At 45.9% G+C, this 22,481-nt stretch overlaps 1 protein-coding gene across 2 annotated transcripts; it reads right to left on the bottom strand.

Annotated features, from left to right (window-relative positions):
* Positions 1-97: 97 nt before the first annotated feature.
* On the bottom strand, positions 98-22,465 carry fsip1 (fibrous sheath interacting protein 1). 2 transcript variants are annotated; one of them, XM_057058868.1, is made up of 10 exons: positions 22,178-22,465; positions 22,047-22,104; positions 21,757-21,902; positions 21,594-21,675; positions 21,434-21,520; positions 20,941-21,077; positions 20,706-20,819; positions 19,579-19,740; positions 8,963-9,115; positions 98-833 (listed from the first exon to the last, which is right to left on the bottom strand). In XM_057058868.1, the coding sequence occupies exons 1-10, from the start codon at positions 22,310-22,312 to the stop codon at positions 732-734; spliced, it is 1,176 nt and encodes a 391-aa protein (XP_056914848.1). In that variant the 5' UTR covers positions 22,313-22,465; the 3' UTR covers positions 98-731. The 2 variants fall into 2 exon arrangements, with proteins under 2 accessions (XP_056914848.1, XP_056914849.1); XM_057058869.1 differs by lacking the exon at positions 19,579-19,740.
* Between the last annotated feature and the right edge of the window lie 16 nt (positions 22,466-22,481).

Here is a 22,481-nt window from a genome sequence, read left to right as displayed (position 1 = left end):
CCTCTGGGCCACATGATACAAGTAGGAGCAAATAGCTCATTTATCACCAGAGCACAAATGACCCCCACAACAACCCAGAACGCATAATTCCCCATCGTTTGTTAGCATAGTTCTATTTATTTTGATTTGATGAGATGAACAGAGGTCAGGCGGGGTGAAGTTTCAGAGGATCCTACTAATCTGTGTAGGAAGAACACCTATAGAGGGAGGAATGAAAGGAATGCTGGGAGCTGAAGACACAAGCTTCCATCATTAAAAGCCATTTCAGATGCTTGACTACACATTACAGACACGATATTTCAGAGGTAAAATGCCCAAAATGAATACCAAATCCTCAGAGTTCAGCCAGCAGACCTGCTGTTATGCCCGGTAGAAGGTTTTAGCAGAATGTTCCATACCTGGCTATTAGAGTTAACGGCTGCAATTTTCTGTCCTCATCGCGGATAGTTAGGTAAACACAAAGGGTGGCCCCGCTGTTCTGTTTCCTCAAGCAGAGTTAAAAACACAAATAAAAACAAGAGGATGCAATTTCAGCTGTGCGGTGCAGACACGGAGGCAGACACAAGGTCACACGATTATGTTACGCATAAGACAGATTACCCACACGTGGCTTTAAAGTCTTCCAAATCAAACGGTTATGTGATTCAGCTGCTCCCCATCAGAGATTAGAGGATATTGATGCTGGCTGAATGTTCTTCTGTTATCCACGAGTTGCATCCCTGGCTCTTCTTTTACAGGCTCTCGTCTGTTTCAAGATCCTGGATCCAGTAGTCTTGCTCGCACTCGTCCAGCAGACCACGTAACTGCTCCTCGGTTAGGTCCGGCGGCTCGCTCTGCGGGGAGACCGAAAGAAAAACGACGTGTTTGAGCATGAGCTGTTGTTTTACACAGCGGGAATAATTGCGGCGAAAGCAATGTCAAGGAGATGTGCAGATGTGTCTGCATGGAGAAAGCCACCCGTTTGCCAGCTATCTGACACTGAGCTAACCTGGAGACACTCAGGCTGTCTCCAGGTTACACGTCTACATTACTGGAAATGCAGTGTCAATATTTTTCAGTTTCCAGATAGTGCTCTTACATCCGCCCAGATGTAACACTCCTGATTCCAGAATGTGCCGTATTAATGCTTGGCCTATGATAACAGCGGTAGTTCGTATTAATTCTTCACTGCAGCGGACGTCCCACGGGCCTTGTTGGAAGCTTCCAGTAAAAACGCTGCCAGTTGGACAGACCTACTGTTTTTCTACTGATAAGCCAGGCTCCTCACAAACAGCCTTCTGGGAGTGTGCGTGAGTTCAAGGAGACATACCAACATTTATGATAGACTGGAGAAAGAACAGAACTGAATTGAGTGCGGATATTTGGCTGCAGGGTCGGCTGCTTCTAATTTAATAAGGTCTTCCTAATTTCTCAGTAGTGGAGAGGAAACTCAAGAAGCTTAAAAGGTCAAGTTCCTGAAGGCACATTAGCAAAATTAAAGTTTTTTTTTTTTTTTATGAACAGAAGAAAATCTTAAATCTGAGCTAAAATGTTGCTGGTTTTATGGAAGCAGAAAATGCACCTGTAATTGCAGCTGCCAGGCTCATAGATCACTGCTTAGAACTGTTTTAATAAAGTTATTTACTGTTCCATTCCCTGTTTAAAGCATTTGCAACCACATGATATAAACACACATATTATCACCTTGTAATGTCAACATGAGGGGGTTTTAGATACACATTTAGCAGATATTAAGAAACAAGATTGTTCAGTTGAAGTCAACTTTAAGGCCACCTGGAACAAATGAGTGCACATATGAGAGATACAGGTCGAATACTGTGGACGGATGAGAGAGCACAGGCAAAATGCAGGCATTCCAACTGTGATATCCCTGAGGTGATTCATGCTTCTGACCTTTAACATGCACGTTTGCTTGTGGGCTCACTAGACCCTCCCTTCTAAAAGGCAGATGAAAAAGAGTTTATACAGTATGTGTGGTATGTTTTTCAGAATGTGTTCAAATAGAGCTGCTGGCTGTTCTACTAGTGGAGCTAGTTATTATAGGCTAGTTATTATAGCTTTAAATATCAGAGATATTATAGCTATTGGCTAGTTATTAAAATCAGTATGCTAACATCACTGTTGTCCAGCAGCTGTTATTTGTATTATATTACCAGCTGCGTTCTTATTATTAAGAGGCCAAGTTCAAATGAGTGCAGCTTACATACACAACCTAGCAATCCAGAGTGTGTTGAAACACCCAGCGCATGTCTGCATATGTCTACAGAGTCTCATCAGTCTGTCAGCACCTCTGAAACAATTACATGACGGCTACATACCTTACAGAATTAGCTACGACTACAGACAACCACAGCCCTCGATCCAATCAGCAACAATTACATAGAAAATGCATAAATATAAAACAAAATCATTCCTGCAAAATGCTGTGCTACTGTAAACTTCGGACAAAATTTCAAGTGGTTTGTGAGACTTCTGAGTTAAATAATGAGAGCTTACTTTTAGAGGAAAGCCGTGTCAGACTTATTGACTGGTGATTATGACGTGCAGCGTGCCAGTATGGATGGCACAGTGGCGTCTGCAGAGTGAGAAGTGCTTCAGATATTCAAGGGATAACCAAAAAGTGAGTTTCCAGTGAATTGCAGGGAGCTCCAGCTAGACACTGATCCTAAACACACACTGAGTGGTGAAATAATAGTGAAATCTTGGCCAAGATGAATATTTTCAAAAGGCCTTCCTAAACTCATAACTAATCCCATCAGGAACCTGTGAACTGTACTGAAGAACCAAGACTCGAAGCCAAGTATTTTGCTGGACAGCTCTGATTCTGTCTTTGAAATTCCCCTGAACACTTTAAAGCCGTAATGAGATATTTAACCAATTGCAGTATCACGTTCTGTCGCTAAGCGGGGTCGCTTCTCGTTTTTGTCTGGGAGGGACGGACTGAAATCATTGATCAGTGGTCAATGTTGACGCTTTAGCATGAATACCAAACTAATCGGATCAAACAAGAGGCAGAGATGCCTTTAAGCAGCAGGGTGTTGAGGTCTTAGGAGAAAGCAGAACCTTTTTTTTCAACAGACCCCTACAAACTGCTAAAAGTCTGTTTTTAACAGACTCGGACCCACAGTGCATCAAGCTTTCACTAGATTATCAATGGGGCAGAATCAACAGGAACAATATCTGTTTTTTTGCCTATTAAGAATGCATTGATATCAGTGTTGACTTGCTAAATTGCATCCAGACACAGCTGCGGTCTCAACACCCCCGCCCCTTCTCATTCTGCCTGCCAGCATCCATTTCTGCTCAGAACCGGTGCGGACATCTCGATCGATCGCGGTCCACGCAGCATCACTTCACAAGAAGTTGCTTTGACGTGGCTGTTCGGAAGCCGAGCACATGCATTACAACGTGTCTTTCACCCCCAGGCTGTGAAATCCCACACATGTTAACAATAGCTTTCGCCCCGGATCCACGGCTCATCTTCCAGGATTTGCATCCGTGAAGCTGTTGAAGTGTTAAATTCAACCCCGGATGATACAACTAGGGAGCCACCACCTGCTCTCTCAGGCCCAGCAGACTTATATCGTTCTCGCCTGTAGCCACACAGTCGTAAGCGCGTGTAAGAGAAGACTTCTGCCACACAATTTCTTACTTTTGTCTTCTTCCGCATGGATGCAGAAACAACGATATGGACTTAAATGTGGAGTCTCCCCCGCAGCAGGAGAGTCCAGTTCCTCTCCTTATTAACCTCAACGCTGTATCAGCTTCCCACCTGGACACCAACCTGACAAAGCCAGGTTTGTTAAGTCCTCCAGCTATCTGCACTCCAGTAAATGGTCTAGTGCCTCGGAACCGTTGGCTCTGGGACACACACCAGTGTACCACAGAAGTGGGCCGCTCGGCTTTCAAGGTGACTGACTCCACTAGCGTACCTCAGCTTTATCGCCGCCTGTTCTCTGGGGCTTGTTCTCCATGAACACGGGCAGTCACTGACTTTACCACAAGGTGTGCCTAACACACTACTGGCTTTCTCTATCATGAGGGGTAAACGTGTTACATCACTGCATGTGCAGGGAAGCGGGGGGGGGGGGGGGGGGACGGTTAACCAAATGTCAGCCAATGTGGATAATATGATTTGTTCATTTGACTGAGGAAACTCGTTAAAACTGACTTTAAAGCGACTCTTGGCCAGCTCTAACCAGATGGCCCACACATGATTACAGGAATGAAAATATTGGCACGTGGCCTCTGTGACAGTGACCCGTGCATTCCCGTTGGATGCTGGGAATGGTTCAGTTTGAAGCACTTTAGATCTACAGTTCAGGCCATTTGATGTGTCTGCTAGCACCTTCCAGACAACTGCAGCACCTCCTAGCAGAGTTCATCATGCAAGCCTGTGGCCTACAAGGCTAGAGGAGGCTAACCTCCAGCCAGCTGCTCCACAGACAGCTGCCCAAAGGTCTGGCCCTTCCTCTGGCTGCATGCTTGGAAGCAAACTTCTGTGACCTGTGTAGTGTAAAAATGTTTGGCCACTGAGGACAAAGACCAGTAACAGACAGCAGTGGTATCAGATGTGGATAGCCCTTCAGGTCCTTCTGATCACCGTTTCTCAGGTCCTCCTTGTGTTCTTCAGACCCTCAACATAGGGATTTGGATCTCCCTGTGCTCCAAGTCTTTGGATGACCATGTTCCAGCATCTGGTGAAGGGACTGAGGGCCTCAGTTTTAAGGCTTCCAGTGCTTTTTAGACAAGTAAGTTTGGCCCTCCTCCAGACCCCCCCTCCTTTTTTGGAGTAAAGGAAGCGAAGCAGCTTAGGGTGATAAAGATAGAGATGAACATTTGCTGACAGAAGCCAAAAGTGGGATAAAAATGTAGAGTACTTTGAAGAGCCGAGGAATGAGGAAAATGATGGAGAACGAGGATAAGAGGTGACCCAAAAGGAGGAGTTGAAACAGTTTCTCCTGATGATATACCGAGGAAGGTTTAGAAGTCCATTGGAGAGGGCGGAGGCTGTAGAGGATTTATCTAAGTTGCTGCATGTTAAATGATTTGAAGTCCTGATATTCTACAGATGTTTACGCATACACTGAGAAGGGATAAAGAAGGTCAAAGAAGAGATTTATGGATGTAATTAAAGACGTGATGTTAGATGTAGTGAGGAGGATACAGAGGAAAGGGTTGGATGAAGACAGTGGTGAATCCTTAGGGATTAGCCAAAAAAAGAAGCTGATCCTCAAGAAGGGGTTCTGTCGGAGCGCAGTGTCATCTCAGACATGTGTCTACTTTTTGACATTTCATCTTAGAACATTGTAAAGCCCAACTGAAATGAGCAATCTGAGGGGTCTTAAGCAATGTGATGTAGTGGATCCAGTATGCAGGTGTGAAAAAGAGTTTGAGAAGGTCTGATGGAACTCCAGTGACCACCCTTGACTGGTTTAAAATTCCATCCCAGGTAAGAAGGGTGACATCATTCATGTCAGAGCTTTTATTCTTTTATTACTTTTCTTGAGTACTAGCTAGTTCCATTGACATCCAGTTTTCCAGTAGTTTTAGAACCCAAGTTAGCCTCAATTAAACATTGTCTCATACAACAATTTGACAGTGTCTTTTTACAAGGCCAAAATTAAGTGTTTCCATCGCGGGAAACTTGGGGTAATTTTATGGGCTGGAGCTGATGGTGCAAAGTTCACTGCAGGAACCTCCTCCGAGCGGATATTTACAGGAACTTAGATTGGCCAGAAGAAATCCTGGGTGTGGGTTGTGGGTTACTCAGCAATACTGTCACACAATTGAAACTCGTGTCATCACCAAAGGGTGCTACCCCAGTGGAGAAGGGACCAATGAGAGGGCCCAGTGAGATGAAAGAGTTCCTGCAAAGTTCCTGCCCCTAGTAGTTACCCGATACTCTCGCTATGCAAACGCACCTATTATCAGTGAAAATGCTAGTGTCCTCCGCACACTTACTGCAGTAACTTATGGTGGACTTAAACTATTTTGTCCAAATAAATATCAAAGACTTTGGGCATAATTACCTCAAAGGGATTTCAGAGCATCAAAGCCACAAAGCCAATAATGGGCTAAACTATATATATAAAGTATATAAATGTTATATAGTTATATTATTTCTAAATTAATTATAACGAATTGAGGAGTGATTATATATTACATTTATTTACTCGACGGTAGATTAAAAGACCTGAAAATGTTCTCAACATTCTCCGCAACACTGTCAGGACAACAGCAAACCAAGCTTTCTCCAAATGTGAAAGCATTTACTCAAGACTGGGAAAACGATGTTAAGAATCAGCTATTAGTCACCAAAACTGCACTCTTACGCTGTAAACGAGAAGAGCGGCCCTTTTTAAAAGAGAAGGCAAAAGTGCTGAACGAGGTGCTGAATCTCCTGCAGGGAAAGACGCCTGTGAAAAGTACCAACCCGAGAGAAGAGATGGAAACGCTAAAGACGCAGCTGCAACAGATGAAAAGTGATTACGAGAAGACAGAGGCAGGTTATGCACTTTATAAAAGCCTGAACGACGACCTGAAAATCGAGCTCAACCGGCAATTTAAATTGACAAATGACGCCCTGAGAGAAAAAGAGGTCGTCCTTCGCAAAATTCAAAGAATGAAGGAGTTGTACAAGCAAAGGTTGGACAATTCTCTTGCTGCCAAAGCCGGTAAGATCAAGACAACCAGCGTCCCGTCCATGCAACAAGCTGCTTATCAAAGTCTTGCAGCCACGCTGGCCGACCAGGAGAAGATCATCCACAGTTTAAGGGAGGATCTGTGCGAGGCTGAGGCCAAACTGAGTGCCAACGTTCACATGATTCAAAGCATGAAGGAGTTGCACTCTCACAGGCTGGAAACTTCTGGTAACATCGGGACCAGGACGGCCGGAGTCCCGTCCATGCAAAAAGCTGCTTTTGAAACACTCACAAAGACGCTGAACAATCAGAGGCAGATTATCGCAAGGTTGAGGGATGATCTGAATGAGACTGAGACGGAACTTCATCGGGACAGAGTGAGCTTTCAAACAAAGGAGGAAGAGCTGCAAAAAGAGGTGCAGACCTTGAAGCAAAAGCTGGAAAGCCAAGAAATCGTGGTACCTAGAAGGCCGAATATTTTCGTCCAGGCTTTGCAGAGACTCTCCAGGTGGCTCTTTTCCTCCCAGAGCATCGGGAGCATGTGCAGATGGATCATTACAATAAGACCCTTCCTTTGAAAGGGACAAATGGAAATGTACCTGTAGCACAGCTCAAAGGCTCCTGATTTAATCATAACTTTGATTTCTGATACTTTCTGCTACCTGTGACATGTCAATATACACTAATGTCAATAAAATAATATTGATTTATTAATGATAAAGTGTGCTGTGTCCTTGGCAACAGAGGAAATACCAACTATCAGCTAGCTTCCATGCTAACCAAGATAACTGAAATAAGTATAAAAGTTACATTGCAAGATAAACAAATGTCATCATAGCTTCTCGTATAGTTTTAGAATACACAAAATAAGGAATTATACAGTAAACACAGCAGAGGAGAGCAAAAGTAAATGGAATACAAAGCTCCTTTTATAGTCACAACAGAACCTGCCTTATAGCTCATTTAAGGGCAGGAATGCAGTTAAACATTATAGACTTTATATGAAGTCAATGAACTGTCACTGTGAATAAAAGTCTCCAGAAAGGTCAACATCCTCAGACCAAAAACTATGGATGTATCGTCAGTCGTATCTATCATTTTTTTCCACCTTGTCATTGTTCTGATGAGCTAAACTGGGCCGATTTGGGTATTCCAGCATTGGATGGAGAGCCAGGGGTGTGTGTGTGATGATGGATGGTACAGTGTGCTTACATAAGTGTGTGATAATCAATAAAGATCCCCGCTTGGCTGGAGGAGAGCCCGTTCTTCATCCTACTGTTAATATGAAGGGAGTTCACCCATGTGCTGCAGGTCTGATTTTAATCCCTAGTGGGAGATAAATCCCCCCTCTGCTTCTCAGTCTGTGCTCAACATCTGACACGTGTTTGAATTACTGATAATTGTGCTAAATTCCGAGTCGCGAAGACGGTGGGAAAAGTGACGCCGTGGCAACCATTGCCTGACAGTGGTTGGAGAACCTTAAAATGCAACGCGGCTTTGTGAAAAAGGTGAAATCTTTGGAAAACCAGTATTTACAACCTTGTTTTTATGAGTTACTCATATCAACCAAGTCCTTGGTACTGGACCACATGCCGTCTGGCTGGATCCGATCATTCGTTTGAAGGAAAGCTATGCAAGCATGTTTGGGTCATCTGGGTTTGAGGTTTTGTCATTAAGAGAAACATTTACTCAAATGTTGCTTAGATTAATTCTCAAAATATTTCAGTACTGTAGATCTTTAATTAAGGATATATTTGGGCTGCATGACATAATGTGTCTTCTCAAGTGCGGGCGTGGCCGCCACAAGGTTTTTATTACTTGATTCATTGCGAGAAGGAGGCAGCCATGATAAAACCAGACATGCACACCATGCTGTGGTTCATTATTAAAGCCCTTAGCAGTTATCTGGGCTGCTCACTTTTTAGATGTTGGAATATTCTCCACATCAAGTGAAAGAACCCATCTCCTTGCTAAGAAAAACAGATTCCACCACCTCAAAGTCAGACCTCAGCAGGGACTGGTGGACAACAAGGAGAGACCAGGGAGAAGAAACCTCCAGTGTAGTCTGATATTGTTGTTTCCATTCAGGTGAATGAAGAGAAAGCAGGAAAACGTGGATTTTGCAAGGACACCGACGCTGCATGTGAGTTCTTCACCCTCAGTCTCTGACAGAGAAAGTGAGAGTGACCTTGTAAGCATTTGTCATGCACGCGTGTGCGTCTGGATGCAGCCGTATATCACTGTGGACAGGCCACGTGTGGATTATGAGAGTTTTGACTTGGGTTGTGAGCTAATGAACATAGCTGCTTTGAACTCACAGTCATCTCTTGGCTCCAGCTCAGGGTCTCCAGCTGCTGTTGGATCTCTTGAAGCCGCCTCTCCAGCCGGCTCCACTCCTTTATATCCTGCAGGACCCTCTCTCCTGGCCGCAGGTCCCCATCGCAGCTCCAATCCGCTTCTGGGAGGCAGTCCTGATGTGCAACAGACACGACCGGTTCTCACAAAAAGTCTCACAGATGTCACTCAGACACATTAACATATGGATAAAAACCGCATCAAAGCTCATCACAATATATCGTGTGAACGTCGTTCCCGTCCTCCACATTAAAGTCTGTCACAAAACGATGAGCACAATTGTTTCTTTTACTGTAAGGCACTTACAGCTGGAACCCTAAAAGCCCACATGGGTTTAAAACAGAAAACACACACCAGTGGCGCACCACGTGCACTGATTTTACCCAAAGAACCACAAGCGAGCTCCAAAGACGCCTTGAAAAATTGGTCAGGAGGAAACGTAATGAGTCACACACAGGAGCTCTGCAGATAACATGAAGGTCATAAGAGGCCGTGATTATCAGAGAGGATGTCCTGAAGCTCACATCAAAATAACAAAAATAACACATTTGACAGCTTGTGACGGACAAAGCATGTCAACACTGAATATAGGTGTGGCAAATCTCAGAGGACAGCGCGAGCATAAATACTGGTCCCCGCCCTTGATGTATTCCTCAGTAAGGAGTGAGGATGGAAAACCCCTGCAGTGGGAACAATGGTGAGGCCCTGACCCTCCTGGATGATCTGCGGCACGGCCACATTGTGACATAAATGCAGCGCCCCCTATAAAAAGCATCTAAAGCTAGCCAAGCACAATGGTAATTCGGAGAGTCCATCCAGCCGCTATCTCCAGATGTTTTATCTCCTTTCGCTAGTCCAAAATGGGATTTTTACAGCCTGTTCATGCTAAGATGTAGATGTTTGGTGCAAAGCTGACATCTCGCCGGGCACGTGAACCCAGAACATGCAGAAACTGAGAGTTTAAATGCTGTTTTGAGAAATGTCAGTTAATCCCAGGAGGGTTTAGTCGTAGATTTGGATTTATGCTGACAATGTTTGTCTGTCTAAGATTGGTCACTAAAATGTGTATATTTCTTTTCAAGCTTGACAAAAGAGACTTGCAGAGCACGTGTGTGTGTCATCTGTCTGTTGGGAAATCATGACAGCTTCCATGTGAAAGTGGCTGACACTGAAACCCTGGGTTCATCCCCAGAACGGGGACGCCAGGACGCAGAATCAGGCTCCTCTCATGCAACCGTGTGAGAAAGGCGATATAACGAGCCTGTAAAAAAGGAAAAATAGCTCCCTCTGCCACCATTCTGACACCACTAACTGCATGTTCCTTAAACAAAAAACCAAACCTTTGGGCAGAACAGTTTGTTTAATTTGGAAAACAACAGCCGTCCTACTTTCGGAAAGCCCAGCCTGCAACACTTAAAAGTGGCTTCAGGGTTTAGAGATGATAATTTGGCACAGAATTCACATAGTTCTCACCACCAATTACTAATTAATTTCTGCTGAATTAACAGCCAGTCAACTGGATTCTACTTGTCCAGATCTGACACCCTTTATTCCATGGCGTTAACCTCTCATTAGCGTAGGGCTCGTAATGATCTTTCCAGTTTCAAGGTGCAAACTGCAAACCTGAGCACAATTTCAAGCTGTACTCCTGCCTGAGGACTTATATCCACATGTAAAGATAATTTATGACACATTATTAACAAAACAATATCCTTATCCTCATATGAATGGTATATAATAGCCCAAATAAGTATTTTCCTTGTTGTTAGCATCAAGCATCATCTTTAGGGTGTTGGGGTCGTTCTCAATGGGTCGCCGATTCTGATGGGAATGACTCTGACACGTGAATGTTAGCAGATTCTTCCAGATAATGACAACGGCCTAAGTATGCCATACACCACGAGCTGTGAATGAGCTCAGAGAGGCAACATCTGTTTTCAGTTCTGACAGACGTCGGGAAGAAGTGGTGCTCTCTCCCAGCACCGACACCAGTCATGGTAGTTGGGTACTTGAGACCTTGTTTAATTGGCTCACATTTATAGAAAATCTGTTCTGAGCTCATCATGGAACCAAATTACATGGCCTGACCACGCAGACTCGCCTGAGAGGCTCCTGCACTTCCCAACTGTGCTCTGAGAGTGTTTCCACCGGGGCTGTAAAATCTTTGTTAACGTTAAACACAATGTGCCTCGCCCAGAGATGGACATTCAAAGCTTTGATGGATGAGAATTTTCTTTTATGATCATTTGCTGCTCAGAACCCCAGGAATCTAAAATCACTCATTTCCATGCCGGGCCACTAGTTGGCAGTGTATTTTGTTTGTTGCCTCTCATATCGGTCCACTAAGTATCTGACATGTGTGAGAAATGTGTCCCAGCTGATCCAGGTGACAGTCTAGTAAACATACACTTGGTTGAAGAATCACTGTTGACTTTAAAGAGTCGGCCGCACAAACAGTATTGAAGAATCGACCATTGTTTGTTATTGTTGTCGCACGCGTAGCAAAAGTGTTGAGTGGAATGGTAGCACACGGGTGCAGATACCTCATTTTCTCCTTTTACACAACAACAGAGGCCGGGTCATTCCCAGAACGCTGCGCTTTGGCACGCACGTTCAAAAGGGCTGTTTTTAGGGACTGAATGGGGAGTCAAAATATGTCAGAAGTTACACTGGAAAATGTGTAAATGAGTGGAATTTAGACAAGAGAAGTGGCTGTTCAATGAATCTGGCCATCTTCACCACAGCCAAGGATGCCTGAAATCACAGCAAAACGCAAAATGTTATTTTAAACACTATTTTATTTTATTCATTTGTTCTGCAAAGTCTAGAAAATGAAATTCAAACTGTACTCATCCTACGTCATGGACTGCAACTGGGTTCGGTTTCTAACGTATTTACAAACGTAACACTGATGAAGAAATGACAGAATTAAACATGTCAACTCATTTTTTGTGTAAAGATTGAGCTCTTGGAGGAGTGAGGAGTCTTAATTGGGACCAGAAATCATAACAATCATCCTAAAAAAACAAAAAATGTCCATATTTCCCTCTTCCTTTTGAAAAGGGTGATAGCTTATAGTTACTACGAATTTAGAACAGATGACAGCAGAAACGGGCTTGGCCTAATGTGACCATCAGCCATGTTGGTAATTGGCTCCTCGGAGCAGCGGCCTGTCCTGCCATTGACGAGTTCCAATAACCACACACGTATCTGGGTCAGAGGACCACTGTGAGGCCTCTGGGATCCAGATTTTGTTTTCTTGAAATGGGAAAAGCATGTCCGAAGTCATTATTGGCTCAGGTAGATGTATTTCAGTCTATCGATTATGATCACATGACAGTAGTGGATGCTGTGTACCAGGCGTGTCTGCAGAAAGAATGTCTTTGTATGTGTGTGTGTGTGTGTGTGTGTGTGTGTGTGTGTGGTTGTGTGTGTGTGTGTGTGTCCTGGGGGGTTAATCCGTGCTTTGACAACCTGTGAAAAAGGCGAACGTCTGGCCTGTTGCTATGAAGCAATTCTTTAGTAGCTGGATACCAATACGACTTCCAGATAACCTTTGGCGAGCATGTGGCCCACGTTCATTAAGTGGTTAACAATATTCCAAGATCAATTTTATGACTTCAAATGGAAGCAACACATTCCACCCCAATGCCGTCACCAGTGTGTGAAGCAGCTGCAGCTGATGAACCATCCCCTCCTCTCCTGATGCGATAAGAAAAGCTCGAACCAGGCGCAAACCTTGGAAGCCTCACAGGGAGCCCTACTTCGTCCGTTAAACCCTGATATTTCCTTTCAAAGGAACAGATAATTGTATCACGTCAATCACGCTGTTTTGTTAAACACCGGGGAGAGCCATTAGGACTGGTAGCCTGGAGCTTCGTCCCAGCTCCAATATGGGTTACATCTGTGGTCGGGGCTGCCAGATTGAGCAGATGGATCCTTTCACGCAGACACATTCTGGAATAAATAGCCAGAATAGCAAGAAAACAACAAACGGCCGAGTCACGCTTACGTTTGGCCCACATTGGTTACGTAGATTGGAATGTATGTGCTACATGGGTAGAGCGCCGCGGCCCCGTTCTCCCCTTCGTTGCCATCCCGGAAGCACTGGTTCTGAGTCAGGATGCTGAAGAGGGACGGCTCGCGCCGGCACGGCCGGCCTAAGAAACTGTCAGAGCGTCACGTCAGAAATGCTACTGCACGTTCCAGATAAACAAAGATCAGGCCGACGCAGGTCTTTTTCATGCAAACGTTCACACTAAAAGGGGGAAAAAGGGCTGTGGATGGTAGCCAATGTTTGACCCAAGAGTTTGTCTTAGCGTGCGGTAGCCACACACTGACTCAGTGGCCTATTAACCGTGGCTTTTGGGAGGGCTGTTATATTACAAACCTCTGTCAGTCACCGTTAAAACACAAGCAGGACAAATAACAAAAGCACAGTGTGTTTGTTTAAGCCCATTTCATCTGCTAAAGCTCAATACAAGAGCTTCTAACTGAAGGGCAGGATTAAATACGGGGGAGTTTAAAGCCTGCTGCGTAAAATAACCGTTACAATGTCACAATCGAGTACAACGGGATCTGTTGCAGATTAGAAATGAGATGACAACTCCTTAGTCCTCTAATCTGCTAATCTAATCCCTGCTGAGTGAGAACCATACCCCAGGCAGTATATCTCGCTAACGACATTTGACTGCTCTCTCTGAAGGTACCGAGCTGTTACGGCGAAAGTAGGCCAAGAGTGCCGACTCAGCAACAGGAGGCTGGTGTGTGGAGCCACTTTCCTCCCTCTCTCAGATCTGCAGCGCTGGCAGTGCCACGTGGAGCCGGCGTACGCGCCACGGCCTGTCCACAGGCCTTGCCACGAGCGCTACCTGTGAGGGCTTGGAAGGGAGCACTTGGGAAGCCGCGGCAGAGACTCTCCAGACTCGTATTTCTACTTTCTGTCGCCACCATAAAACTGTCCCACTTCTGATAGTTTTAAGTCCAAGTCCTTGTTTATTCCTCCTTCTTCCTCCTCCTCTGGAGCTCATGCTTTTACTATTTTGAATATTTGGTGGATGACAAAAAAAAAGATTGATGAACCTGTTTGTAGTATTGGGAAGGAGTTGTAGCTTTTTACTGAGCAGTGGGAGAGGTCAGCGGCCTACTGGAGCAGACAATGCCTTAAACGCGCCCATAAACTGTCAATCAAAGAAAAAAACGAGCCAGTGTGGATCACCGATCATTCATTTGGCCCTGACGTTAAAAAAATAACACGTAGTTGTGTGAGCTGATGAAAGAAAAGGCTTTTTTCCAGGCGTATGAGACGATCCCAGCTAGCGTAGGTGTAGGCTCGTTAAGAAACGGAAGCAGAACTGGCTTCATTTGGAACTGCGGCTGTCACATGATGAACCTTTTTAATCAGATTCATCACACGGCCGCTGTGGCTTGACTAGGATTCACTTGCGCTAACACGAGCCAGAAGTGGAGCAAAAATCCCCCTCGTCAACTTTATGACGCTCACACGTCAGGTTTGGGTTTTTTTTTTTTTGGGGCTCAAACATCCCAGAGAGGGCTAATATTGTAGGTGTCGGACCACCTTTAAAGAAATACTGAATCGCAGCTTGCCATCACAAACAGTTCCACGTATTCAGCTTTTCTACTAAATGTAAAGCCGTGATCAGCCAAGTCTTCACTACTTTAAGGTCATTTCTGTTTTGGCCAAATAATGACACGCACAAGACGAAGCAGCCCATGTCAAATATTTATCAGAAGCATCTGGAGGAGCTAAATGTCCAAACATCCTTTTACACTTCACGATCCCTGATGACACACGCTGTGTATGCTCAGGCACACTCTCTGACCTAGATTCAGCGACTAACATGTCACGCTAATAGTTTTTTAATTATAAGAGATAAAATATCACAAGGTAAACATCGTCAGTGAGCAGCTTTCTAACGCAACGCGACGTCGGTTTGGCTGAGTTCTGTACCTCATATCATGAATGTTTTTCGTTGTGCTCCTTTTTTTTTCTCGATTAACTGGGAAAAAAAGTTGTATTAAAGCTGTTGGCATGCTAGTGCCATTCCTTTGATCATCAAAGCCTTTCTCCATGGAAACCATTCAGTGAGGAAACTCGCCTCCTCGCTGCAAAATTACAAATTTGGAGCGCAGAGCTTGGTTATAGAACCAGCCATTTACAGTTTATCATTCCCGGCTGTGGTGATTTACTGTATCTAGGTCATTGTTCAGCCTTCCAAACAGAACATTTTGCAGAATTATGGGTGATTTTTTGGGGTTTTCTTGACTAGTCCTCAACATGCCTATTTGGATGTGTGTGACTTTGACACATCCAAAAGGGCTTTGAAAATGAGGGGTTTTGTGATTTCAGGAAATCTTATCCAGAATGACACCGAATAAAAGAATCCGTTCTAACATTCCCATCACCAGAGGAGCAGCGGGGGGGGGGGGTTGTGCACAGAACATGAAGTGGCCACAACAACACCTTTTATGGGATTTCAGCTTCAACACTTTCAGATAAAGTTCTATTCCCATACAGCTGTAACGTTCTCTTTCCTGCCCAACAACAACGGCCTTTGAGAATAGAATCTGCATTTATTTTAATATACAGTATTTCTTTCTTGGTCAGCAGACTGCAAGAGCTTGAGAATCAGCCTGGAATACCGGCGGGCTCTCCCCCGAGACTCCTGTCGTCTCCATCCAAACTCATTGTAGGCTTCCACGTGGGGGGGTTGCTCGTGGAAACATGTCCAGTTGTTGTGAGAGTTCTGCAAAGCAAATTCAGCCCGCATATTTTAAAGGAAAGGGGATATTTGACCTGCGGATCCCCTCGGCCATAAACATGATCAGATGTTAGCTGCGGCTAGCTGCGGGTCGCCTCTCAGCTGTGTCTGGGAAATCTACCAGTTCACGGGTTTGTGTTCAGGCACAACGCTCAGCCGCTCGCCATTTCTGCTCCCCTCTGCACGTTTCTGAGGCTGATTAAAGATGAAAAGCTGAAGCCTTTTCAACTTTTGACAGCCAATTCTTTTTTCCTTTTGTATTTTCTTGCTCAACTCATATATTTCGGTTCCCATTACAACACTTTCTTTCTCTACATCTCCCCTTTCTTTGGAAAGAAGAAACACATTGGAGTGATATCCAACCTAAGAGTGTGCAGGAGATGCAAACTAGTAGAATAAGCAGGAAAAAGGCTGCATATCAGTGCTGGAGTAGCAGAATATACGATTAGAATGGGCCCATTTTTGCATTTTTAGTGTGATAAGACAAAAGAGTCGTTCCAGTTTTCGAGAAATGTCAACTTTTTCCTGGTTTGTTGCTGAATTTACATCATTTCTTTTTCTTGTTTATCTTTGTTCTCCTCGCGTGAGTCCGGCGTTCCCACTCATCGGCGGTTTTATTGAAATATCATGGGGCTCATTAGCAACAACGCAATGCGATCCAGTGACCTCACCTCACGAAACACGGCTAACCAACGCACAACAAAAACACGCCTGGCGTTACTATGCTCCTGCCGTGGTGAGGAGGGGAGGGGTGGCGTGATGAATACAGCGGGGCACGTGCCCTTCGGTATATTGGCGGTCGTTCATTTTCTCTCAGACCGCCGCGAATAAGCCACGTTTGAAACAGCAGCACGTCTGATTCTGGACTGCAACTCGCACAGAAGCGGATCAGTACAGACAGCAGAACCCCCCCCCACCATCACCCTCACACCGTGGGTGGTGCGGGCATCACCCCACGGCGGCGCAGTCAGAGCCAACGTGCCAGCAGCTGTTTTTAATGACCAAAAAAAGGAAAAAAGATGATTTCAGTTGAAACCCGAGTGTCGGGGAAGAGAGCGAAGAATGCGGAGTGTAATGGGATCAGGATCGGCTGACGCAGCTACCTATTTCCCCCATTCCTCCCACATCCTTGGAGGAGAGCCAGAGGGAGGGCTGTCGGGCCGCTTCCTTCATCAGGCCGTTCACCATGACTCGCCGTGTGGCTTTATGATGTGCTCCCCCTATAATGATCCTGCGGTTTAATGCTTTGCTTTCTGCTCTTTCTATACCGTCTCATCCAGTGAGCGTGCACCTGCTGCCTTGCTGTGCACAGGGAAGGTCAAAGGTGAAGGGGGCCACCCCAGTGGACTCAAGCCTGTTTTACCCGGTGATGTTTCCCGCCGCATAACTGTTTGTTTAAGCAAACTCCCGGACTGGGCCCATATATGCGGTCGCCGCTTCTGTATGTTAACGTCTCCAAATGAGAGGGAAAACCTGAGGCCTTTTCTGGAGCTGGCACTCCGCTCCTACCAACTCTGTCATTACGTTCTGATGGGGGGGCGCTTCGAACCGGCGCCAGGCCTCACAGACACTAAGTCTCGGGCAGCCACCTCGCCAAAGAGGCCACTCCTGAGGCTGCGGCCCAGAACTAATCACATCGACCTACCGGGAAAGGATCGGGCCAAGTTCTGAGGTCACAGCCGGATGAGAGCAAGTGCTCACTGGGGACAGGTGGATCCTTTTTCCATGTATAATGGGACAGCTGACGGGTCTGACGTGGCCACGTGCTGCAGATCCAGAGGCAAATGGAGGCTGAGGATGAAGCTTGTCAGAGGCGTTTGTGTGCGTTACAGATTCAAAAGCATCTTTAAGATTTAGAGGCCCTGATGTGGGCGTGGAAGACTTGGTCTGAAGGTTCATCAGCAGAGAGGGCAGATGGTGTCAGCGTCCTACAGCTGCAGCCTTCCCCTATTTTATTCTTCGCTCCACGTGAAGGCACTAAAACGCAGCGAGTCATTACCGGTATATCGGGCGTCATTTCAGCGCTAATCATCTGCAAACAGTTATTCTGAGAGAAAGAGGCTCTGTTTCGCGGCTCAGTTTATATATATGTTTTTTTTATTTGGGAAGGAATGTCCGAGTTAGCCGTTTTCAGCGCTAATGGAGAGCAGATGATGGATGGATGAGGTGGAATTTCACTTTCCCCAAACTCTTTTATCCCGGCGAGATGATTAAAGGGTGGGAACAGAGTCAGAGGAGGTTACTCTGAGCGGCCCATCAGGCTGCCCAGTAATACCACAGCTACTGGATAAACCCCACGGTGGAGGGTGGACATGTGTACTCATTCGTTTCAACCGCTGATTTAGACATCACTCCCTGCTTGTATAAAGGCAGGGCTGTCAAACCATTGATTTATTTATGAAATCAGTTTGTCAGAAGTGGATCCACTGTGGCCCCGGCCCTGGATGTGCTGCTTTCATTCAAGAAAACACCTTCCAGCAGAGTGCACGAGTCTCTCCAGCAGGTCGAAATGTTGCTTAGACTGGCACATCATTCACATCATTGGAGCATTAACCTGCTTTACACTGGTTTGCTGCACTTACCTGCATGTACATGTTAGCATATATTAGCAGCCAGCTTCAGCATCGTGCAGCCACAGCCGCAGGGGTCAGGACTGACCTTCAGTCTGGGCTTGAATTTCAAACCATTGATGTATAAAGACAATAAAATGCTTCTTCTTCTGGTTTATGACAGGGTTAGCACATGCTCACTACAAATGAGTTCTCAGTCTTCCATTGTTGGAAAGGCTGCACCAGAATACTAACTTTTATGAGCTCTTTCCTCCACAGCAGAATCTGCTGCCGACCCCACCTTTTCCTGAATATCTAACCTCCAATCAGGAACATTCTTTTCTCAGGACTTCAGGCTAATGATGAATCACTCAAATCTTTGACGTAGCTCTGCATTTCGGATTGATTTACAAACCGACAGCTCGGATCCTCCGCACACACGACGCGCCATCGGTGACCGCCGTTGACCTCTGATGGCGCTGCTCTTCCGCCAGCAAAGCAATCGGAACGAATTTACAGCGGAAAAAGGTGGAATGATTAGGCAGCAACATAAACACTACGACGTTATGACATCGTCCGTGAGGTTTTCCAGCGCGAACTCTGAAGCGCTGCCATGTTTTCCTGGCCGGGGACGTGAGCGGTAATAGAAAATGGCAATCTGCGACGGCTTTCATGGCCTGAAGAAGAGAATTTTCCACTGACGGGCCTCCTCCCTGCGAGCGTGCCAACTGGCTTAAAAGCAAGTTTGATAAGAGCCTGAGGTAGTCGCTGAGACAGAGGCCTGGAATTACACTTTTCCTCCATTGTCCGATGTGCGTGTAATACTCGGAACTAGGAATATTTATGGTTTGAGCAGTAAAACCTGGCAGAAGCATCAAAATGTGAATGGATGTATAAAAGAACAAGGATGCAAACAGCCTCGGTGTCATTAACTCCAAGCTGGCTGCTCTTTTTGATTCAAAAGGGTCCAATCCTCCACGGGGGGGGGGGGGGGGGGGTTAAAGGGTGATCTTATGGAAAACATGGTGCAACCGTCGATGGAAAAGTAAACCAACGCTCCCAATGACAGCATCACACACAGCTCTGCTTTCCCACGTGTGAACATGGGTGTGACCCCCTGAGTATCCCTGACAAAAGCTTTGACAGGATGCTGTCATGGCTGCCCCACTGAGACGACCCGGTTACAAGACCCCCGCCTGGGTGACGTCTGGAGTGGTTCTGTGCTTCTAAACACTATTTCATCCATACCTGGGTTAATTCGGGGCCCGTTGGAGGGTCCCGCACTGACAGGACGTCCCTGACAGGAAGCAGAAGGTGTATTTTGCAGTCGATGGCGGTCAGCTGCTCCAGGTCTGATGGCTGCGGGGTGTAACCCTGGCCTGTCAGGGCTGACTCAGCCCACAGGTCCCCCTAGAAGAAAATAATCCAGCTGAGCAAAAGTCTGCTTTATTTTGTAGCAAACCTATTTCCCTTGCTAGCTCAGCGCTTTGGTAATGCCTAGCGGAGGCGTCGAGGAGTGACTTCCGTTCACGCGTGGGTGGCGAAGGGAGTCGAATGCCAAACTACCAAAGAAAACACGTCACCAATGTGCAGAGAGCACAGCTGTGAGCGGGGAGGCAGGAGAAACCTGGAGCGCCGCGCTAGGCCAGTGCCGACAGCCACGCTGCGCTAGGTCACGTTTCAAAAATGTAAAAGCCGCTTCCCGCCGCGGGGTGGATCGCTGTTCTTCGTGTCAAGCGTGGAATTTACAAAATGCCGAGCGGGTGGAGGTCGAGGGAAAGACGGATTATCGCAGCACCAGCACAATTTGACAGTTACAGACAATCGCTGGGCCTGATTTACAGCCCCAGGTTACCACGACTACAGTGCACGGTGGAGCCTGTTAAGACAGGAGTCAGAAATACAAAAACACTGCATGTGTGCGGCAGCCACCCGTGATTAATGTGGCCTGGGGGGGGCTCTGCCAGAGCATCCTTGCCAATGTCCTGATTTTAGAAATGATGTGTTGTTCTGCGGCCATTCATAACAGCTCGTGTCCCAATAACAGGAAGTCCTCCTTCAGAGGAGTATCTCTGTCCTCAGGTCACCAGCCCCCACAGACGTAGCACCACGACAGTTAGCAAATGCTACATAGATGCGTCATGCAGACACAGATATTGGGTTTCATCCAGTTTTGACTTCCAGTTCGCCACAAAGTCACAAAGCCTCTGACACCACTAATGAAAACTGGGACCCTGAAATAGAGTTACGTCACTAACCGACAGACTGCGCGCCGCAGTAAATAAAAGACCAAAGCGACAGAAGTTGGATCTAAGGGAGGAAGTATTCAGAAACTTTCAGCACATGTTGTCAGTTAGGACTTGATGTCGGCCCACCTCGCTGTCTGCGCCTCTGGAAGCGGCATCTTCCTCTTCATCTATCTCTTGGAGGAGCTCGGCCAGACGCTGTCTCTCCGCCCGGGACACCGCGTCCTTCCTGCCGCACACCATCTGTTGGGGGTGAGGAGGAGAAAAAAGGATGCCAAAGAAACAAATCAGTGTCTTTCGGGGTGGAAAAACAAACAGGAGGCTCGTGCCGAGTCATGCGATGTGTCCTTGAACTTTGACCTACCTCGATGTTCCTGTTCACAAAGTCCTTCTGCCTCTTCTTGCTTTTGGAGGTCCCACTGTGGCTGCCTCCAAATTGCTTCTCCCCGGGCTCTTCGACGTCTGCTTCAAATGATCCGCAGGAGCCGCTTCTCTTTTCACCTGCCAGACAAGCGTTTACCAAGAGGTAAATAGTTAAGACATAAAAGAACACTCTAATAATGACCATTGGCCAGACATAATGTGAACCTTACCTCCAGCTAGAGCACATCTTTAAAGGTTGTTGCTTTCAATTATCTCAATATTGGGGTTTATGATTTTTTTTTGTTCCCTTTAAAAAAAAAACAGGATCTGGAAAGTTTGGAAAGTTCCTGCAGTAATTGAGTTGGTTTATTGTCTCCACAAACCAAAAAAGGACAGGTACCCTGAACTTATACTGCCACCAAGCGGCCAAAACGTGCAGCGCATCTCAGCCCATTGACAGATGCTGCATTTATATTTAAAATGTAATAACTCACTTTGCTCCGGGGTTCGGTCCCTGCTGTGCTCACATTCCGGAACCTGAGTTGTAAACACAGGTACAAAGTTCTGCTCCTCATCTGTCGCTTTAAGATGGAGACACAAGGTGTGTTAGTGCTGGATGTTCCTGTTACTGATCTGCAAACTGTTGCTTATTACCAGTAAGTGTTTCCAGGGCCAAAAAGAGCCTGGTGTTTACAGCTTCACTGGTGCATTCGGAGTGATCTTCAGGCTTATTCTGCTGCAAATATAGACATGTTACATCAGCCTTCCATCCTTTCATAAGGTGGCGCGGTCAAAATAAAGTGAATATTCTTTCTACCAGAAAAGCCTGCCAGAGCCGTGCTTGGAATTCTTTCCTTTGGCGCTTGATTTCTCTCTCCCTGCAGATCATTTTCAGCAATATTTCATCAAGTTGCTTCATTTCCTCCATGGCTCTCTGTAGTTCCAGATCCTCATGCCTCTGGCCTTTAAAGAGCAACAAACCTTTGGTGCAAACTTAATTTCATGCAATAATCAGCAAACCCAATGCTGCCATCAGGGGGCATCAAACTGAAATATTTATAAGTTTGCTTCCATTAATAATACCTAAAAGCCCCCAAAAACCTTTACCTTTGTCAGGACCTCCGGCAGCAGAGACAGTTTCAGTCACATCAGGGCGGCTCGGGTCCTAAAAAGGTTGTCAGATACATCAGCTCAGAGCTGGGATGTGAATACAGGCCAGCTTAGTTGACATTATTCACCTGACTGTCAGCACCAGTGACAGGAGCTGCTGATGTTCGGGGAGGATACGTCACACCGGAAACAGCGTCATCACCTGTGTGCTGCGTCCCCGATGGTCCATAAATATCATCTAAACTTTCTTTGGCAAGTTCCATTTTACGCTCTTGAATGATTCAAAAACTGCCCTCAAAGCAGATCGGTAGAAAATAGTTCTTGTAATAATGAAACAGCGATCGCCAACCTAATCTAGCTAAACTTTTCAAACCATTTTGGTTCCTACAGACGCTGCGCTCTCCGGACAAAGTAACTATGGAAATACATGCA

Source organism: Takifugu flavidus, chromosome 16 (genome assembly GCF_003711565.1).
Source record: "Takifugu flavidus isolate HTHZ2018 chromosome 16, ASM371156v2, whole genome shotgun sequence".
Taxonomy (NCBI): domain Eukaryota; kingdom Metazoa; phylum Chordata; class Actinopteri; order Tetraodontiformes; family Tetraodontidae; genus Takifugu; species Takifugu flavidus.
The sequence above is the reverse complement of the archived record's forward strand: the minus strand, read 5'-3'. Positions and strand labels throughout refer to the sequence as shown.

Excerpts from the sequence above, each read along its gene's own strand:
- fsip1 (XM_057058868.1), bottom strand. The coding sequence starts at position 22,312 with ATGGAACTTGCCAAAGAAAGTTTAGATGATATTTATGGACCATCGGGG. Across the intron at positions 22,105-22,177 it reads TCACTGGTGCTGACAGTCAG|GACCCGAGCCGCCCTGATGT; the intron begins GTGAATAATGTC and ends CAACCTTTTTAG. Across the intron at positions 21,903-22,046 it reads TGCCGGAGGTCCTGACAAAG|GCCAGAGGCATGAGGATCTG; the intron begins GTAAAGGTTTTT and ends TGCTCTTTAAAG.